The 19561-nt window shown below is 46.7% G+C and overlaps 2 protein-coding genes across 3 annotated transcripts in view; both read left to right on the forward strand.

The window, feature by feature from the left end:
- cc2d1a (coiled-coil and C2 domain containing 1A) overlaps positions 1-4287 on the forward strand; it is a 20539-nt gene extending 16252 nt beyond the window's left edge. For both annotated transcript variants that reach the window (XM_029248171.1, XM_018762218.2), the window contains 5 exons: positions 949-1021; positions 1215-1341; positions 1709-1785; positions 2015-2062; positions 2165-4287. In XM_029248171.1, coding sequence (XP_029104004.1) covers positions 949-1021; positions 1215-1341; positions 1709-1785; positions 2015-2062; positions 2165-2197 — 358 coding nt within the window. In that variant the 3' untranslated portion in view covers positions 2198-4287. The remainder of the gene's footprint in view (positions 1-948; positions 1022-1214; positions 1342-1708; positions 1786-2014; positions 2063-2164) is intronic.
- Positions 4288-4594: 307 nt separating this feature from the next.
- Positions 4595-17767, forward strand: mri1 (methylthioribose-1-phosphate isomerase 1). The gene is made up of 6 exons (XM_029249930.1): positions 4595-4950; positions 6555-6778; positions 8505-8674; positions 12416-12592; positions 12696-12920; positions 14933-17767. The coding sequence occupies exons 1-6, from the start codon at positions 4819-4821 to the stop codon at positions 15064-15066; spliced, it is 1062 nt and encodes a 353-aa protein (XP_029105763.1). The 5' UTR covers positions 4595-4818; the 3' UTR covers positions 15067-17767.
- The last annotated feature ends 1794 nt before the right edge of the window (positions 17768-19561 follow it).

Consider the following 19561-nt stretch of genomic DNA (forward strand, 5'->3'; position numbering starts at 1 on the left):
CCTTGTGCCCTGTTTGCCAGGTAAGGCTCCGGCTCTCCCTGACCCTGCTCGGGACAAGCAGTTGTAGAAGGTTGATTGGTTGGTTGAATGTTAATAGCATCAAGGATGTGTGATGTTCTGTTGCCAGTTTAACAGGAGCTTTTGTTTTAACACTTTGATTTTTTTTTTTTTTAAAATTCACTTTGATTTTATGCTTTTAGTAAAACTGCATCTGCTGAAGTAATTCAGGTGAAGCTCTTTAACAATTTACATTTTTAAAATTTCATTCATTTTATTATCCATAATCAAGGTTGTAACTCTAGTACCAGCTAAAGATGTGCTCCTGGAAATTTAATTTCTTCTGCCTGTGCCTAATTGCTACCTAATGCTTTTCTACGTTGTCGTTGGTGCTGTGTTTGACAACTTTGTTTCAATGAGCACTAAGGAGATGGACTTTCTTTGTGTTGTACCACTATGTATAATTTTTCATGGGGAGGATGCTGAAATATCAAGGTAGTTTGTCCATGTTTGTGGTATCATACCCTTGTTCCCTATGTCCCTCAGCACCGCTGATTCCCTTTCATCATTCAAGGGCCTCAAAACTCTTTCAGTCCTGCTTCTCTCCTAATGTGTTAACAGCTGTATTGATCTGCATCTGTCATGATCATGTTTCTTTGCTTTCGGGCTAATTTCTGTAGGGACTTACTTGTATAATGTGCCAAAAACCGTGACATCACATAAACAATGCTTCAATAATCGTGTGTCTGTATTTGAAGCTCTTTGTCCGATGCACTTTTCTCTAAGATGTGCATCGCTTTTCGGTGAAGTGTCTGCTAAATGTGTGTGTGTGTGTGTGTGTGTGTGTAAATTTTTGGAATGTTATCAAAACCACCGTGTACAAGCTGTTAGGAAAGTGTGCTCTGAGTGTAGATAGCTGACGCTAATCCCACCTGCGCTGCTCTCTTCCAGCCACTCCCCTCCCCAGTACAAGCTCCACAGCTTCAGCCTGCTCCAGTACGAGAAGGAAAAAATTGAGAGGAAGGTCAGTTGATGTCTGTATTTGGGTGTGTTTGTACGTTTGCATGGGCTCAAACTCCCCGCTTCTCACCTTATTGTATGATAGACACACAGTTTTCCTCGTATACCTAAATCCTCTTTGATCTACATTGTGTTGCTCATGTTGCCCATCTTGCACCCGTTACCTGCTTTTCTTGCACGACCTGACATTCCTGCAGATCCACGAGTACAAGCAGAAGAAGCGGGATCCTCCAGTGGAACTGCTACAGCAACACAAGGACATCTCTCACCAAATGCAGTGGCAGAAAGCTCATCTGGACAGGGCGTCTCCCGCTCTCCTCGCAGGTGTGCCCAGCCAACAGTGCTATTATTTATACTTATTTATTCTTTAACGGATGCCTTTCTTGAAAATCATTTACAATGTTCGCTTGTAACCTAAGCTTCTTAGAGTGATTTATCCATTTACGCAGTTGGGTAGCTTTTACAATTCAGGGAAAGTGCCTTGGTCAGGGGTATTGCTGCAGGAGGCATGTTTGAACCCAGGTCTGTTCAGCGGAAGCCAATGGCTTCAGTCACTATGCTACCCATGAACCCCCCACCTTATTGCTTAACAGCCATCCTACATCGAGAAAAATCATCACTTTCCGTTTTTTTTCTGTTGTTGTCCCCCTCTCTGTTGACACTGTTACTCGTCCGCTTTCCTTTCTCCCAGAGTACGACAGAACGCTGCAGCAGCTCATCCAGGACCTGAGTGGTACTGCAAGAAAGCTGTCCAGCCAGGGCAACAGGGTATGTAGGATCAAGAAAAAGACAAGAAAGGGAGAGCTGTTGGTCTGGGGGAGGGAATCCCTGTGTTGCTGGAGCAGCTCCAGTCAGGGCAAGAGTTTGGCTCTTGTGGTGGGGTGGTGAAACTCAACTGAGCAACCGTAGTGACTGAGATCAAACACAGTGGTTGTGGGGGTCAGGTTTGCCCTGGTGTGGTTCAGCTGGAGGAGATTTCACTGTTCCCTGTCTGCAGGATGCTGCCAAGGTTGTTCTCAGCAAGATAAAGATGGTAGAGAAGGAGGTGAGTGTGGTGCCTGTTCGCTGTCCCACTTCCGCGCCCCTGTAGTGGGAGTCCTCCCATCGCTCAGGCTGGCTGCATCTCACCTCTGTGCTGCTGTTGCAGATGGACACTCTGAGGAAGAAATGCGCCATGTGAGCTGAGACTGTGGTGTCAGCATGGCGGGCTGCAGGGTGGCACCACGAGGCCCACTGGCAACACTACGCTGGGACACAGGGATGAGCAAAGCACGTACACCCCCTAACACACTGATGCACGCTCCTGTACGCAGTCCGTTTGTCCAAAACACCAGGAGCTGCTACACCCGGCACACCCTCCTGACACGCAGCATATTCTCTAACAGGCTCTACACACTTGTGTGCACTGACACACAGTGTTACACACATTCCCGTGTTTCGACATTCAGTACTACCTTGTGTCAGTGCTGAAGAGCTGTATTTACTACCCTTATCCTAACACTACCATGGCTGAAGCCCTCAGCCATTTAACTCAACTCAGATCACAGCAGGGTGGCTGAAAGGGGACTAAGATACGTGTATTTTGCATTAAAGTTCTTAACGCACTAGTAACGTAAAAGCTTTGCACAACAAAATGTTGTTAAAAGAGTGCAATTTTTGAACGATGTTCCCCCCCACACACTTTCTTTAAGGAACTTTAAAGAAGCTAAAATCAGATAAATTACTGCACATGTTAAGTGGACTAAAAGGAGTGTTGCCCCTTTGGTGCCACTTACATGACAGGCTGTGCTGGGTACTTTGACAGCGAACAAGAGGCACTGCCAGCAAACATCATGGCATGACGGATGGATGGTGAGGAGGCTTCCTGACCTCATAATAATGGATTTTGCCTGATAACCATCAGGCCGTGCAGAAGGGAGGGATTTATCTTGAAGAGGTGACCTGAGTACAGCATTCACCTCCTTATGGCTTCTATAATCGGTAGCTTATTGTTGATCGGGCTGCAGATTCACTCCTTTGACATCTCCTTATGTGGTCAGCGCCAGGCGCGGCGTTGCTACTCGACACCAAGTCCTTTCATGCACACAAAAATTAAGGTCTCACCTGAACCGGACCGCTCAGTCCCACACGGATGGCGCAGCAGTTATAAAACAGGATTTATGACCACAGGGTTTCTGGTTCAAATAGCGGAGGGGGACTGTTGTACCCTCAGCCTAGGCTCTTAATCTAAGCTGCTTCGCTGAAGGTTACAGCTGTAGTGCTGGGTCGAGGTATAAAACTGTACGAATCACTTAGTGTTGGCAAATGGAACTGTGTAAAGAGAAAAGGGACAAATACATTCTGCGTATTTACAGGTTACGGCTAGATGGATCAAATAGGCCAAATCTATTGGAGGTGGATGTGTCGTCTTTGATCGGTACAGCACCCTCGATATAGATTTCGCCAGCCGTTCGTTCACCGATCACAAATACGAAGGAGTATTTGAATCTGTCGTACATTGCGGCTTTTAAATGCCTCCTACTCAACAAAATACAGGCTCCTGACAGGCGACGCTCCTTTGTATAAAGCAAGTCCTCGCGGTGAAAATATGAAACTTGCGTGATGCCAGTGTTTGGCACGAACAAAGAGTTCATTGTACAATAGGGGAATTTGTTAGAAAGAGGTGGACAAAAGTGGATGGGCTGGGCTCACAAACACTACTGTGAGATTTTGCTGGGGGGGGGGGTAGGGGTTGTGAAGCTGTTGTTGGGGTTTTTTTTTTTTTTGTCAGGCCCTTTGACCCTTTGAGTCCAGCAGCCAGTAGCGGCATCAGGATTTTTGCACGAGCTTCACGCAAGTTTGTTCACCTGCGAATGGCTATTTTTTGAGGCCACAGCGTCGCCGCAGCGGTTTAACTGTCGTCCTTCGACGTCCCGCCTCTCAAAGACACAACACACACCCCTGACCCCATCACCCCCACAGCTTCGCCATGGCAACTGACTTATCACCCTGAGTGAACTATTAGGGGCAGGACTATATATAGGCATAGTGCAGATGTTTAAATATGTAACTGTGGTTCTTAAATGATTCTACGCACATTGTATGGCTTTTGTGTACATGCTAATGACATTCATCACAGATGTTAATATATTACTGCTCAGGCGATGGGATTATTTTTTAAAAAAGAGAAACTGTTGTTCCGTGGGTAATGGCGTGATGCATTATGACTTGTTTACTGCAGAACTGCATCGTAATTATGAGAAATGAGTATATTAAAAGAAAAGTTGAGAACGAGACTCTGCCCAGTGTGTTTCTTTGTGCGTTTCGCACGGCTGCGCTTCTCGATCCCAATGATGCCGAGAATGAGAGGGGGTCTTTTTCTGTCTCCCCGGCACGAGGGAAGTCATATTTAACGCGCGCGCTGTGAACGCAGCGCTCGGGCTTAAGTGTTACGTGGATAAAACTCGCGATCACCGCATTCCAAACAAAGGAAAAGGGGAAGGGAAGGAGCGGGCCACGCGCCGGCGGAGCGCGAGACGTGGGCGTGAACCGGAGCAGAGGGTGGGGGCAGAGTTTCCTGGCGGAGAGGACACGTGGTTTCCGCGTCTCTTCGTCAACGTGAGCTTTCCGAAGCCGTGCGCTCATTTTGGACCCGTTGCTTCTGCACCCCCGAACGAAGCCGCGCCGCGCCGCGCCGCGCCACGCCCCCAACAACGCCCCCTCGGACTCGTCCTCGCCGAACCCCGAGCCACCTCTGACAGCGCCGGACACGCGAGAGCGGCGGGGCAGCGCGCGCGCTTGCACACATCTCAGGCGGTTGCCATGACTCTGGAAGCGATCCGGTACCGGCGCGGGTCCCTGCAGATCCTCAACCAGCTGCTCCTGCCGCACGAGAGCGTCTACGAGGAGATCCGCGGCGTGCGCGACGGATACGAGGCCATCAAGCGCATGAAGGCAAGCGATGCGCCGGATGCGACAGCCCGGCCGCGTGCTACGCTCCTCCGCGGCTTCCGCCCCTCCGGTTGCGCGAGCCTCCTTCCTTCGTGCCTTTGTTCGCGCGCCCTGATTTGCATGCGAACGCGCCGCATTCGGCCGCGTCGCTGAGCGGCGGCTCCTCCGCCACGCGCGCGGGTCTCGCGGCGCGTGCACGTACGCGTACGGTGTGGGGGCCGCCGAGCGAGCGCCTCCGCTGCGACGCGATAATAACAACATGTCGACGAGGGTCCCGTTAGCGGTCGCGAGCGGACGGTTTCGCCGCGCTCATCCGCAACAAAATAGTGTCCAGATACGCGCGTGCAGCCGGTTGTCAGCATTTGGAATCACACGAGTAGTTAATGCATCGCTTTACAGCTTTTGTTTAACACAAATCTGACTCACTGGGGCATCGTTACTGGCGTCACTGTGGAGCCAGAATGGAAGCCTTAAGTGATTTTTTTTCCTTTTTTTTTTTTTTTTTTTTTTGTACCGTTAATGTCGTTGTCTGTGTCGGTTCCTGCCGTGGTCACGTGCTCCGGTGCAACCCATGTGTGCATATCATGGCATATGACATGTCATCATACGATAACGGTGCAGCGTTTGTGTGTAGCGCACTTGGGTGCCGGGATGGATCGCAGGGCTGTGCATCCCGCGAGGCCCGGTGACATCACTGCCCCCCTGGGCTGGGCTGCTCGCATACTCTTATACCAAGTTATGCAGAGATCTTAAAGATGTTCATTCAGTGGGCACCGGGTGGCGTAGTGGCTGGAGCTGTCGCCTTGTCATCGGAAGGATGTGGGTTCAAATCCCTGCTGCTGCTGCCGCCGTGTTGCCCTTGATCAAGGTACTCGCCCTGATTTAAACCGTGAAAATACCTAGCTGTACAAGTGGGTAAATCATTGTAAATAGCTTTGGAGAAAAGTGTCAGATGAATAAATAAATTGACTCAGGTTACCAAACAGTGGGAGAAGTCATCATCAGAAGTCTTATTTTCCTTTTTGTCCATGTGATCCGGAGGGATTTTTTGGAGGGTTTTATTTTTTTGCTTCTTATGCATTTCCATTTGCAAATCTGTATATTTACGTAAACTGCGTTCAGAACGTTAGACAGCAGGATTCCTGGGACTTGTACCGGTGTCCGGCTGATTACGCTCGGACTGCGTAATTAACCTCCTCGCAGTGTTCCACCCTACGATTTCCTGTGTAAAATCAAACTGCTTTATAAGAGATTAGTGTGTGTGAGTAAAGTGCAGTGCTTTGGACAAAGCAGCTAATTAAAACAAGGTAAAATGCTGCTGAGTCAAAGTGGGCTCATGGGGACCACAGCCTTCTTCCGCACATGCCTTTAGACTGCCAGAGGAAACCCATGCCAACATAGTGGAACGTGCAAACTCCATACAGACCATCAGATTTGAACCCAAACCCAAAACACACCAGGAGCTGTGAGGCACCAGTGCTGCCTGCTGTGCCGCGCTGTAGTAAAGGAATTGTCCACACGGAGCATGTTGCAGTGATGTGGACTCCTTCCTCGGTGTCCCACAGGGCCACAATGACTTCTCTAACCCAGATCCCCCCCTCCCACAGGTGCGGGGCGCGCCGGCCATAGCCATCGTGGGATGCCTGAGCCTGGCCGTGGAGTTGCACGCCGGGGGTGGAGCCGATGACCTCGTGTCCTTCCTCCGAGACTCGCTGAGCCACCTGACGTCAGCGCGACCCACCGCTGTCAACATGGGCCGCGCTGCCCGCGAGCTCATGGAGTTCGCCGTGAACGAGAGCATGGAGAAGTCACCGGAGCAGCTCCGAGAGAGGTACGAGAAGGGAGGAGGAACGGACGACACGCCGTGGTGGACAAAAGGATCGGTCCCTTTCGTTTGTCCAGACAGTCACCCTGACTTTTAGCCTTATTTCCACTCATGTAACTGTGCTCCACTTATGGCCCCTCCCCCTTCACACACGTTCGACGCGGGTCTCGTGTATCCTTCGCGGCTCAGTCAGCGTGCCTTTCTTAGACTACATCATTTAGTAGCTCTGAAAACACTTTTATCCAAAGCAGCTTACAGAGCTCAAAATAGTTCATTTTAGTAAGTACGGCTGGGTGTATTTACTGTAATGAGTGAGGTTCAGTACCGCACTCGAGGGTACAACTGCTGGGTCTCTCATGAGATGTCAACCACTGCGTATGGTAAATGAGGGCTTAGAGACAGCGGCATCTTACATTTCACTTGAAGGTCCAGGGTTCAGATCCCTTCTACTGCAGTACCCTTGATCAAGGTACTTACATTTACATTCAGCTGATGCTTTTCTCCAAAACGACATGCAGTGTTAAGGTTGAAATTATTTACCCATTTATACAGTTGGGTAATTTTACTGGAGCAGTTTTGGGTAAGTAGCTTGCTTAAGGATACTACAGCCAGAGGTGGGGATCGAACCTGCGACCTTTGGATCCAAAGGTAGTAGCTCTAACCACTACGCTACTAGCTGTGCCTACTTACCATGAATTGATGCTGTAATATCCAGCTGCATCAATGGGTTGTTGTTGTTATTATTATTATTATTATTATTATTAGTAGTAGTAGCAGTAGCAGCAGCAGCAGCAGCAGCAGCAGCAGCAGCAGCAGCAGCAGCTTAATGTGCCAACCTTTTGGATTTAGATGTCAAATAAAAAGGTTAATGGCAATAATAAAAGCAATAATCTTAGAAATAATAGTAACACTCGTAGTCCTAGCAAAATGTTAACATTTGCTGCCAGTTGCACTGAAGTATAACTGTGATGCCACACACGCACCGTTTGAAACCGCTTGTCTCAAGCGGGGTCGCAGCGATCCAGAGCCGGGATGGGACGCCAGTCCGTCACAAGGCACCCCAAGCGGGACTCGAACCCCAGACCCCCTAGAGAGCGGGTCCCGGTCAAGCCAACTGCGCCGCTGTGCCCTCCTCTACTGTAATGCTAGTTTTTCATAATTTATTTTTAAATTTGATGTGATGGGAAATTTACATTTTAGATTGAATAAACAAACTGTATTCATTTAGCTTGTAAACATATCCTGCTTTAATTTGTCTCGGAAGGTTTCTTAGGAATGAATAACAAGCTAAACACACCGGTCCAAGAATGCAATTGAATAATGAATTTGTGAATTGTTATTAAAGGAGTAATTTTGCAGCGCATCAGGTGCATTCAGAACAGTTTAAATTTGGCCGCACTGCTGTAATATGTTTCAGTAACATCCTGTGTCGAAGTTAATTAGTTTTGAAACTGGAATAATGGGACACAGATGATGATTGGTCAGCTTATTTGCAGCAGTAATTAGAAGTGGTTTATTTTAATATTCCTGTGCCAGATTTTATCTTGAACTCCATTAATCTGTGGTCTGATTAAGTTCAGGACTTTATATGTACAGTGTAAGTTTTGAGAAGCACTGATTCTAATGGAAAAAGAGTCAAGTAGCAGAACAGCAAGAAGGGTCTTGTCGGAGCAGCCATCCAATCACGACGCAGTATGTCGCTAACTGCCCGCCCTCTCTGGGTCTCCTGCAGCGTGATTGGCTGGATCGAGGAAATGCTGGAGCGCGACGTCAACGACAACAAGAAGATCGGAAACTATGGGGCGCAGCACATCCTGTCCGGGGTGCCCTCGGACTCGGTGACCATCCTCACGCACTGCAATACGGGGTCCCTGGCCACAGCAGGCTACGGCACTGCCCTGGGTGAGTGGCTACGGGTTCGAGGTTAACGCCGGTGTAATGAATGCTTTTACCCGAAGCTCGCATGGATCAGGGTCACACTGGCTGATGCAGCTTCACCTTTTTTTAAAAGGAGCAATGGAAGTTATGTAGAGCACCAGTCAAAAGTTTGAGTACACCTTCATAGTAGCTGTGTGGGTCAAACTGGACGGAAGAGTCAAATAAGATAGATAGTACTTCTTAGGTGTGGGACGGTCCTCCAGTGGCTGGTGGGTTCCTTGCTGGAGAATCACAGTAATTGACCTTCACTCCCAGTGGGGTCTTATGATGTAGTGTCAGAACTGATGGCGAAGTTTCATTACGATTTTTAATATAAATTTCGCAAGTCAATATACAGAGTGTAGCGCAGTAGGCAGAGTTGTCCACTCAAAGGACCCCCCGCTATAGTACCCTTGGTTGAGGTATTTATATTGGACTAATACAGTAGAAAGTACCTGGCTGTATAAACGGCTAAATCACTGCAAGCAGGTTAGTGTGCAAACTTAACGTCGTTATTTACTTTGGAGAAAAGCATCGGCTAAATGAACATCATTTTTATTTTACATTTCCGTTCATTCAATAAGGTTGATGCTTTTCTCCAAAGCGACTTAAAATGTTAAGCCACTTAGAGTTATTTATCCATTTATACAGCTGGATCATCTTACTGGAGCAATTTAGAATAAGTACCTTGCTCAAGGGTACTACAGCTGGAGGTGAGATTCAAACCTGCAACCTCTGGGTCCAGGGTTGGCAGCTCTTACTACTACACCACCAGCTGCCTGTTTATTATTATTATTATTATTATTATTATTATTATTATTATTATTATTGTTGTTGTTGTTGTTGGTGGTGATGATAAGAAGAAGAAAATGTCCATTCTATCAGAACATATGACTTGATATTGTTCAAACGTTCCATCCAAAAAGACTTTCAAGTATTCTCTTTCAGAACTTCAGTTCACATTTTTATCCTACGCTTTTCTCCAAAGCAACTTCCAACTAACTCTGTGTAGTGTTATCAGCCCACAGACCTTATTCACCAAGGTGACTTACACTGCTTACACTGAGTCACTCATCCATACATCAGTGGAACACACTCTCTCCATCACTCACACACTATGGGGGAACCTGAACAACATGTCTTTGGAGTGTGGGAGGAAACCAGAGCACCCAGAGGAAATCCAGATGGGGAGAACATGCAAACTCCACACAGGCTGAGTGGGGATCAAACCCATGTCCTCTCGCACCACGCAGGCACTGTGAGACAGCAGCGCTACTCGCTGTGCCACCGTGTCACCGTTTATACAAACCTATGCACTAATAAAGCTTGTCTAATAGAACCATCAAACTAGAACACCAGTCCAAGAGAACAGCATACATTAGAGCACCACCATCAGCTCCGCAATAAGATTAAAACTGGACTCTGGAGAAGGGATGCCAAACAAATCCTTTCCATCATAAGTGCTTCTGGGGTCATCCCTAAATCCACAAAAGCTGCACGAAAAAACTCTCGCCCAACGTTAACACCTCTGTTCCACAAACGCAAACATCCTTAGCAGTGATTAATAGTAAATATTTTCCTTTTTTCTGCAGTCTAGACCAGCTGATCCTAACCCAAACTTGACCTGAATCCTGAAATTTACCCCCTACCCAATACCTTCAGCTATGCCCTCTCTCTAGAGGACTCTTGAGCGGGTATAGTTTGAATACCATCTGAAAAACTGTAAAATCAAAATGAATAGTAGTATTAATAATAATGATAATCATACTACTACTACTACTACAAATAATAATAATGTCCACAGCCTTGTGGGCTCCAGGAGAGCAGTACCCTCATGATTTCTGTGGATCGGGATGGTTTGTGCTCTCACCTGACGACAGACTTTTGCCAGACATCCTGCACCACCGTCTAATTCCCGTGGCTGCGGAGTTGGTTTAGTTTTCGATTCAGCTCAAATACTGAAACAATTAAATGTGAAACAATGGAAATTCACATTTAATAACTGTGCCCGCTTCTTGCAGACAAGTCATTATGACTTCGTACCTAATCTCGCATTTGCCCCACGGTGTTCCCTCTATCTCTTGGCCTCCAGCTGGGGAAAGGCTGTACGAAACAGCATGATGTTTATTGTTCTTATTGTTTTTGATTATATGTTGGTAACACCCATCCCCAGAGCGAAGTAAACAGCTTACAATTTGTCCCAATCGGCTCGTTCCACTTCCTCAGGTCAAACACCTCGCTTAGCTGATTACAGGTGAAGTTGACTGGGACTTGAACCAACAACCTCATGTCTTAATCCAGCCACTGGGTTTGTGAATTCAGTAGAACTGAAATGAGAGCATGGGGTGCGGTGGTGCAGTGGGTTGGACCACAGTCCTGCTGTCCGGTGGGTCTGGGGTTCGAGTCCCGCTTGGGGTGCCTTGCGACGGACTGGCATCCCATCTTGGGTGTGTCTCTTACGCCCTGTGTTACCAGGTTGGCTCCATGGGACAAGCGGTTCTGAAAATGTGTAGGTGTGTGAAATGAGAGCTGGCGGCTAATAATGCACAGAACTTACATTTTTTAGAAATCTGGAATCTGTATTTTGTGTCCGTAAAATCCCAGCGCTGCGCGATTTCCGCGTTGTAACAAAATACTTTTGAGCGCATGAATTATATTTAATAATCTGCATGTTTGTCATGAAAGAAAGTGCTTCTATTTGCGGTTAAGGTCTAGCGCAGTTCCCCGTGCAACGAGTTGCCTTTTTGCTTTTCTCCGTAAGGTATTAATTGCCTTCTTCATTTGCTGAGGATTGCATTAGAGTCACCCTGAAAAAGCGTGGTTATTTTTAAATTATTATTATTCATTACTGTTGTACATTTTTTCAGTGGCTTTTAAATAGGAGGAAGGATAATTCAGTACACTGATAAATGAATGAAATCCTAATATTAAACTGTGTCTGACCTCAAATAAGACCTCTTACAACTGTGATAATAATTCTGAACATATACATGGCTCCACTTAAGGGGGTGTGGTGGCGCAGCGGGTTTGGCCAGGTCCTGCTTTCTGGGGGCTCTGGGGTTCGAGTCTTGCTTGGGGTGCCTTGCGATGGACTGGCGTCCTGTCCTGGGTGCATCCTCTCCCCCTCCAGCCTTGCGTTGCCGGGTTCGGCTCCGGATCGCTGCAACCCCGCTTGGGACAAGCGGCTTCAGCCTGTGCGTGCGTGCGCGTGTGTACGTGACTCCGTGATGTTATGTGTGACATGATCTTATGCAGTTTTTCAACTGTGATCTGTAACATACTCATTTTCTCATATATGAATATGCTAAGTGCAGAGGTACTTGTCCCATTTGTCATAAAAGAGACACGTTTTTTTTTTTTCCCCCCATCTAACTGTAGTTGCGTAGACACGGGTCATGCAGTAACTGATCGGTTGGTTGTGTGATTAATGGGAATGCTGTGATCTGGTTTGACGCTATCGATTGTGCTGGCTGTCTCGTTGCGTCGCACGCGTTACGCGACGCTGTGAAAAGTGCAGGAGGAAAAATATGGTAAGCATAGCAGCACCGTCATATATGAAGCAGTATGCATTATTACTGATAACTCATGACTGATTTAATGGGATCTTGCAGAAGATCTACGGAATGTCTTGGTGTCCCTGGATGGGTATGTCCCAACATTGTGTGTGTGTGTGTGTTGGGTTTCTACATGCTTCCAGTGTCATCTCCTTGTTGCGTCCTCCCGCAGGTGTGGTTCGCTCGCTACACGCGCTCGGGCGGCTGAAGCGGGTCTACTGCACCGAGACGCGACCCTACAACCAGGGCGCGCGGCTGACGGCCTACGAGGCGGTGGCCGAGGGCTTCCCGGCGACGCTCATCACAGACAGCATGGCTGCGCTCACCATGAGGGAACACAGCATCACAGGTCAGGGCGGCACCTTCGTCTTCTGCGTGCGCGCGCGCGTCAGTGTTTCCTCGTGTCTCTGCCTCCTGCCCCTTACTCATGGTTCCAAACATTCAAACCGCAGCTGTGGTGGTGGGTGCCGACCGGGTAGTGGCCAACGGGGACACAGCCAACAAAGTGGGCACGTACCAGCTGGCCATCGCAGCCAAGTACCATGGTATCCCCTTCTATGTGGCGGCACCCAGTACGTCCTGCGACCTCAGCCTGGAGAGCGGGAGGGACATCGTGATTGAGGAGCGCCCCCCGGAGGAACTGACCAGCATCAACGGCATGCCCGTCGCTGCTCCGGGTACGGTAAAAGGGTCACGTCGGAGAAACGGCACAGGGCGCGACAACAGTGAAGGTGGTGGGGGGTTCTCCTTCATCCTTCATATGGTGAGACTGTCACAAGGACGACCGCTTCCTCCCCGATCGGTTGGACTGACTTCCTGAACAAGCCTTCCCAGAGCGAATGACTTTGCCTTAAATAAAATTGTTCAATTAACAGCCGCGTTAATCCAGCGGGATGCGAGGGAGAGCAGCAGGGAACAGTGACAAGCAGTGATTGTCCCACTGGAGGATGAGGAGGGGGGAGGGGGGCTCTACTGGGAAAGGATTGGGGGGACTGCTGAATTTAAAAACTGTGCAGATAAGGGAACTGGACTCTTTATCAGAAGGTTTCAGGTTCACGTTCCAGCAGGGTCTCTTGGTGTTATGCTCCTGCGCAAACTACTTATTGAATCACTTTTGTGACATAGTGCTGCATGGAAGTACGTGAACCCTATAGGGATGGTCATTAGTCTGGTTATTATTCATCATATAAAATATAAGGAATAATAAGGGGGATAAAACTAGGGACAGCTGGTAGCGTGGTGGTTACAGCTACTGCCTTTGGATCCAAAGGTCACAGGTTCAGTCCCCACCTCTGGCTGTAGTACCCTTGAACAAGGTACTTACCATAAATTGCTCCAGTAAAAAGTACTTAGTTGTATAGATGGGCCAGTAATTATAACCTTGTAATAACTGTAACCTTAACATTGTAAGTTGCTTTGGAGAAAAGCATCAGCTAAATGAATAAATCTGAATGTTAAACCATAAAACTAGCCAATGACAACTTCCCCACTTGATTGAACCAGTTCAACTTGGGGTTCATTTATTTTTACACCTGCACTATTTCTTCTACTACGCACATGATTTCTTCTAAAGCAACATATGGAACTGATCATTACACACCTATTATGTTACATGAGAAACACTGATTCTCATTAAATAGCCATTTTGTGGTAAAATTAAGGGACACTAGAAATGACCATGCTTTGAACCAGCACTTTACGTGTCTCTGTACATTAACTCCTCAATGTATGAACACGGTTGACATCGGAAGTCAGGATTGTAACTTGTCTTGTTTGTAACTCTTGTTACTTTCAGCACTGAATGTCAATTAATTGAGACTTTATTTTTGTCAACCTGTAGCTATAAATTAAATTCTAAAATATATATTGTAAATTAATAGGGGGTGCGGTGGGTTGGTCCTGGTCCTGCTCTCCGGTGGGTTTGGGGTTCGAGTCCCGCTTGGGGTACCTTGCGACGGACTGGCGTCCCGTCCTGGGTGTGTCCCCTCCCTCTCCGGCCTTACGCCCTGTGTTGCCGGGTAGGCTCTGGCTCCCTGCGACCCTGTGTGGGACAAGCGGTTTGGACAATGACATGACATATTGTAAATTAAATCTAATTTCAAAATGATTAAAAACAAAAAAGCATTGTCACAGAAATTTCCCTATTGGGTGTTGATTGTTGGTGGATTCATCCCAACCAAACCACCAACTGGTGTTGACTACCAGGGGTAGTGTAAATGCTGTCGAGTAGAATTGAGCCCCTAGTGACCACTAACCTTGTTTTCATGGTAAGGAAGGGTACGAAAGTGGCTGACCATTGCTTTTTTTAGTATGCATCTTTGGATTGTGGACATAGGCACTGTGAGGCACCATCCCTACCTCTGTACCACCCTCTCCCTCTTAATTCTGGCAAAAACAGAAGTAAAAAAAAAAAATTGATCGATGGAAAAAATGCGATTAAAGAAACGATCTAGGAAATGTTCACGCTTCGGAATTCCATAACGCGACGAGCCGGTGTATATAGTCACTCCCTCTGCGCCTCTGAGCTGCTGAATCCCTATTAACATTCAGGGTGGGTTTCAAACCGCATCTCCCTGGACGTACTTCTTTACTGATCTCCTAACTACCCGTTAAACATATGTTACATCGTGTGTCAAATCATGCCCGTACGTCCCTATCGCTACTTATTGTCCTGTTCCTCCTTTTCCAGGAATTGAGGTATGGAACCCGGCCTTTGACGTTACCCCCCACCAGCTGATTACCGGGGGCATCATCACCGAGCTGGGTGTCTTCTTGCCCTCGGAGCTGCAGGCCGCGCTCACCGGCCGTCTCACTGCCCTCTAGGGACCCCTCCTGGGCGCAGTCCACGATGGCAGCCGCATCATGCTCGCAACTAACTGTATTCCCACACACACACACACACACACAGTGGAACACACACATACGCATATACTCAAACAGACTTGCACACTAGACGCATGGAGTTACGTACGTCCTCTTCAAAGGTGCATACTGTGACCCAGGGACGCATGCACATTGCCGCTCACACACACACACACACACACACACACACACACACACACACATACACACAGAGCATCCTTCTGCCCTTCTCTCTCTCCTCTCCTCTCCCTGCTCAAACACCCAGGATCCCGTCACTGACCAGAGCTTTCGCTCCCGCCGTTTTACCCTTCCGCCTGTTCTGCTGCCGCATTTCACGTGTTCCAACGTCCTGCCTTTGAACCCCACACCCTATCTGTGGCTCGGATAAGAGAACCTAAACACACCTGTAAGACCCCTACACCTACAGCTGTACTCAGTTAGCCTGACTGATAATGTATCCGTGGTTTAAAACACTTGATTTCTATTCAATAAATTTAATGCATTTTTAATAGAAAATGCGCAGACTGCAAGCACCCATGTATGACGTAGAAATAATTCTTGAGCTGGTACATCACAGACTGCAATGTTATTTCACAAGGGCAAAAAAAAAAAAAAAATCCAGGTATGATGTAATTTCAGCCCGTTTGTAAATATAGATAATGCCGTTCTAGTTTAATTAATGTGCTGAAGCTCATTGGCTAACATACAAAACAGTTATTGTTAAAAATACTAATAGATGTAGCACTTACCCAGTGATTACAGATTTGGGGGATCATTATCAAATTGAAATGTTATATTAACATTTTTTTTTTAATTTGTCGACTAGAATTTTTCTATATTGTTTTACGAAGCAGAATCTTGTAGAGGTTTAAACGTCTTAATATTTCGGGAGTCTGAGACTGCCAAGTGCCGAAAATTATTGTAAACTGAAGACACCGGTGTCCCGACGCCCAGCGTGTTCCCCGCGCCGTCTACGTCGCCATAACGCAGCCGTGCCGCACACAACCTCCACGCGCGCGACACCTGAGCCACGCGTTCTATTGAATGTCACGGGCCCCGTCGAGGGTCGCCGCTGCTCCACTGCCTTACACTCAACCAGCGGAAACCGCAAGTGGCACACGACAAGAAATAAGAAAATTTAATACGTAGAAATAATAATGGTAGTAATAATAGCGAATAAAACGGACGGATGGACGAGGGTGCGGAATAGGGACGAACGGGAATGGGGAAAGGACCCGGATGTGATGGGCTCGAATATGTGACTGCATTAAGTCGGGAAAAGGAGTCTGCTGTGTCAGATTTCGCAGTAAATTTGGATACGTGCACCGGTACCATAATTCGTCCTCTCCATGGTAATCGCATATGACGGACTCTCATTTTATTGGGTAGCGCAGTGGTTTTGAGCCGCCGCCTTCCGCTCAGAGGTCCTGGGTTCAAATCATACTCCTGCTGCTATCCTTACTGAGGTACAGTACTTACCCTGAATTGATGCAGTAAACATTACCCAGCTGTATAAATGGGTAATTCAATCTAGGTGGCTTAGACTACAAAGTTAGCGTTTTTATGGAGTGCTGGGCGATGTGTTGCTCGATCTCTTGCTTCCCGGTGGTGCCCCAGCTACCAGCATCCCTATGGGGGATGGCCTGCCAGCAGCTCCTGTTGTCCCTTGGCATCAGGGTGTCCCATCCCTGATGTCCCCGCTGTGAACCCGGGACCAACGCAGCACCCTGTAGAGGCACTCTGTGCTGTGCCTGCAGTCGAACCCCCAGCCACTCAACATTTAGGCCAAACCTCCTCCTGAATCAGACCCCCCCCCCCCACCATCAAAGGCTGCAGTTTCCTGTTTGGTGACGCGACAGGGGAGGGTTTCGGTCGACACGTCTGTGTTTGTGTTCTCGTGAGAAACGTTGAGACGAGGGGACAGTGACAGCGGAGGATAATGTAGCAGCTTTGTCGCCATCTGTGTACGATAGATGTTGCAGGTCTGTTTAATATGACGATGACTATTCTATGGCTGTGATTTTTTTTTTTTTTTTTTTTTCCCCCCTCCTTCCTGTGGTTCTTAGTGATGACGTGTAATTTTTAGACCATGACTGACAGGACTCTCACACAATACTGACCAGCCTAAGGACTGTCTTCGAAAAAGTCGCTTTCCGGGGTGATGGCGTGATTTACGAAGCCGATTGATCCCTTTACCGCATCGCCTGTGCGTATACATAACTTATATATACGGGTTAAAAATAATTTTCAATCCTCTCCATTGAAACTGTTGCCAGTGCCATAATACACAGTGTTTTTCAGGCTTATCAGTGTCACATTGAGCAGATTTCAGATGCCAAAGATAGTGGTTAGATCCCACTGTGGCTCACCTGTACGTCACAGAAGTGAGAATCTGATTGGATCGAAATGGAACATGTGTACCTGCACACCTGTACCGATGTAAACCCATGGGAAGTGCAGTGACACGAGTGGCTGGCAGTGTTATGTAAGAGAGCCTCTCTTTTCAGGTGTCATTATCTATCACGACTGCGTTCATTTTTTTTTTTTTTTTTAAATCTGTGGAAATAGTTCAACTGGATGTCTTTTTAATATATCAATATATTCTGTAAACTGCATACACGAAAGAACGGGTGTATCTTTCACCACGAGTCAAATAAAAAAGTGGGATCAAATGGCTTTTGCAATGTTTTACTTCCTTGTTGCAGTGTTTTTTTTTTTTTTTTTTTTTTTTATTAATATTCTCACAAAAGTGTTGCATTTTGGTAACCACGCGCCTTAGATTTCAGGTCACATCACTGGAGCTTTGACCTTTAGTCGTCAGGAAAGTATAATATAATAGAACAAAGTTAGACTTTTTAACACAGTGTATAGACCCCCAATGCCTCAGAAAAGAAATGGTATTTAATTGATATTTCTTACAAAGTAAACAATATTAATACTTGTACATATTTAGGCAGCATGGTGGCATAGCGAGTAGCGCTGCTGTCTTGTAGCACCTGGGTGGCCTGAGAAGATGTGGGTTCGATCCCTGCTTAGTCTGTGTGGAGTTTGCAGGTTCTCCCCGTGTCTGTGTGGGTTTCCTCCAGGTGCTCTGGTTTCCTCCCATAGTCCAACAACATGCTGAGTTCACCCATAGTGTGTGAAAGAGAGTGTGTTCCATGGATGTGTGATTCCTTGTAAGTATTGTATCTAGCAGTGTAAGTCACCTTGCTGAAGAAGGTGTGTGGGCTGGTAATACTACATAGAGTTCATTGGAAGGTGCTTTGGAGAAAAGTTTTTGCTAAATAAATAAATGTAAATATACATTTCACATAATTTCTAAAAATCATAATTCCATATGTAAATACTGCTATGCATATGATGCCCAGCTCCTCCTCTCTTTTCCACCGGGAGCTATAGATGTTTCCATGTGCATTGCTGCCTTGGACATCTCCGCCTGGATGTCTGATCACCACCTACAATTCAGCATCTCCAAAACAGAGGTCCTTCATCTCCCAGCTGGTATATCCTGCTGTCGAGAACTCCATGAAACTGGACTGCGTTCTCATTTCACTTAATTCGTTGGTTAAGAACCTGGGATAAATGATCAACTGGAGTCTGACCTTCCTTTAAAATATCTCAACCTGATCCTGCAGATGCATCCTGTGTAATATCTGTAGGATCCACCCTTATACCAAAACAAACTCTACACAAACCCTGGTCTATGCCATGGTGATATTCTGGCTAGATTACTGCAACTCTCCTGTCTGGTCTTCCAGCCTCTGCCATCAGACCTCCAGCTGATACAGAATTATGCTGCATGAGTTGTGTTTGACCTACCAAAGCCTTCTCATGTATTCCCCTTCCCCGTCGCTCTCGATTGAATCTGCTCCCTGACCAGACGTCTACTCTCCTCCACCTCTGCCTACTTGGTGGTTTTACCCACAAAAGGTCTCAAGTCAAAAGCAAAGGGTTTTTGTTTCTGGCTCCGATGTTGTGGATTGACCTCCCCTTCTCACTCAGAACTGCTGAATCTCTCTCTACATTCAAGAAGAATCTCAAAACTCACCTCATTTAGACTCACTTCCCCCCTAATTTCCTCTGCACTCAATAAATGCTTAATTTTTAGTCAGTTATCTGTAAGTTATCTGTTAAATATTATATTGAATTATTTAATTAAAAAAAAAAAACTAATGTATACTGGTTTATACGGTGGTATGCGACAAATTGACTTTACTCAACAATCACATGTCTGCATCCAAATCTCTCCTTCTGTTCATGTAATGCACTTTTTGTATTCTTCTCTAAGATGTATGCTGCTTTTGAGAAAAGTGTCTCAAATGAATAAATGTATTCAAATCTATGCAACAGTATTTCTAAGCATTAAAAACTCTTCTCTTAGACATGATCTCCTGCAAGAAAAGCAATTTCATGTTGCTAAGTAATGGAGAGAACTGAAGTTATTTTAAGCTTCTTC

The sequence above is a fragment of the Scleropages formosus genome, chromosome 2 (genome assembly GCF_900964775.1).
Source record: "Scleropages formosus chromosome 2, fSclFor1.1, whole genome shotgun sequence".
NCBI classification, from domain to species: domain Eukaryota; kingdom Metazoa; phylum Chordata; class Actinopteri; order Osteoglossiformes; family Osteoglossidae; genus Scleropages; species Scleropages formosus.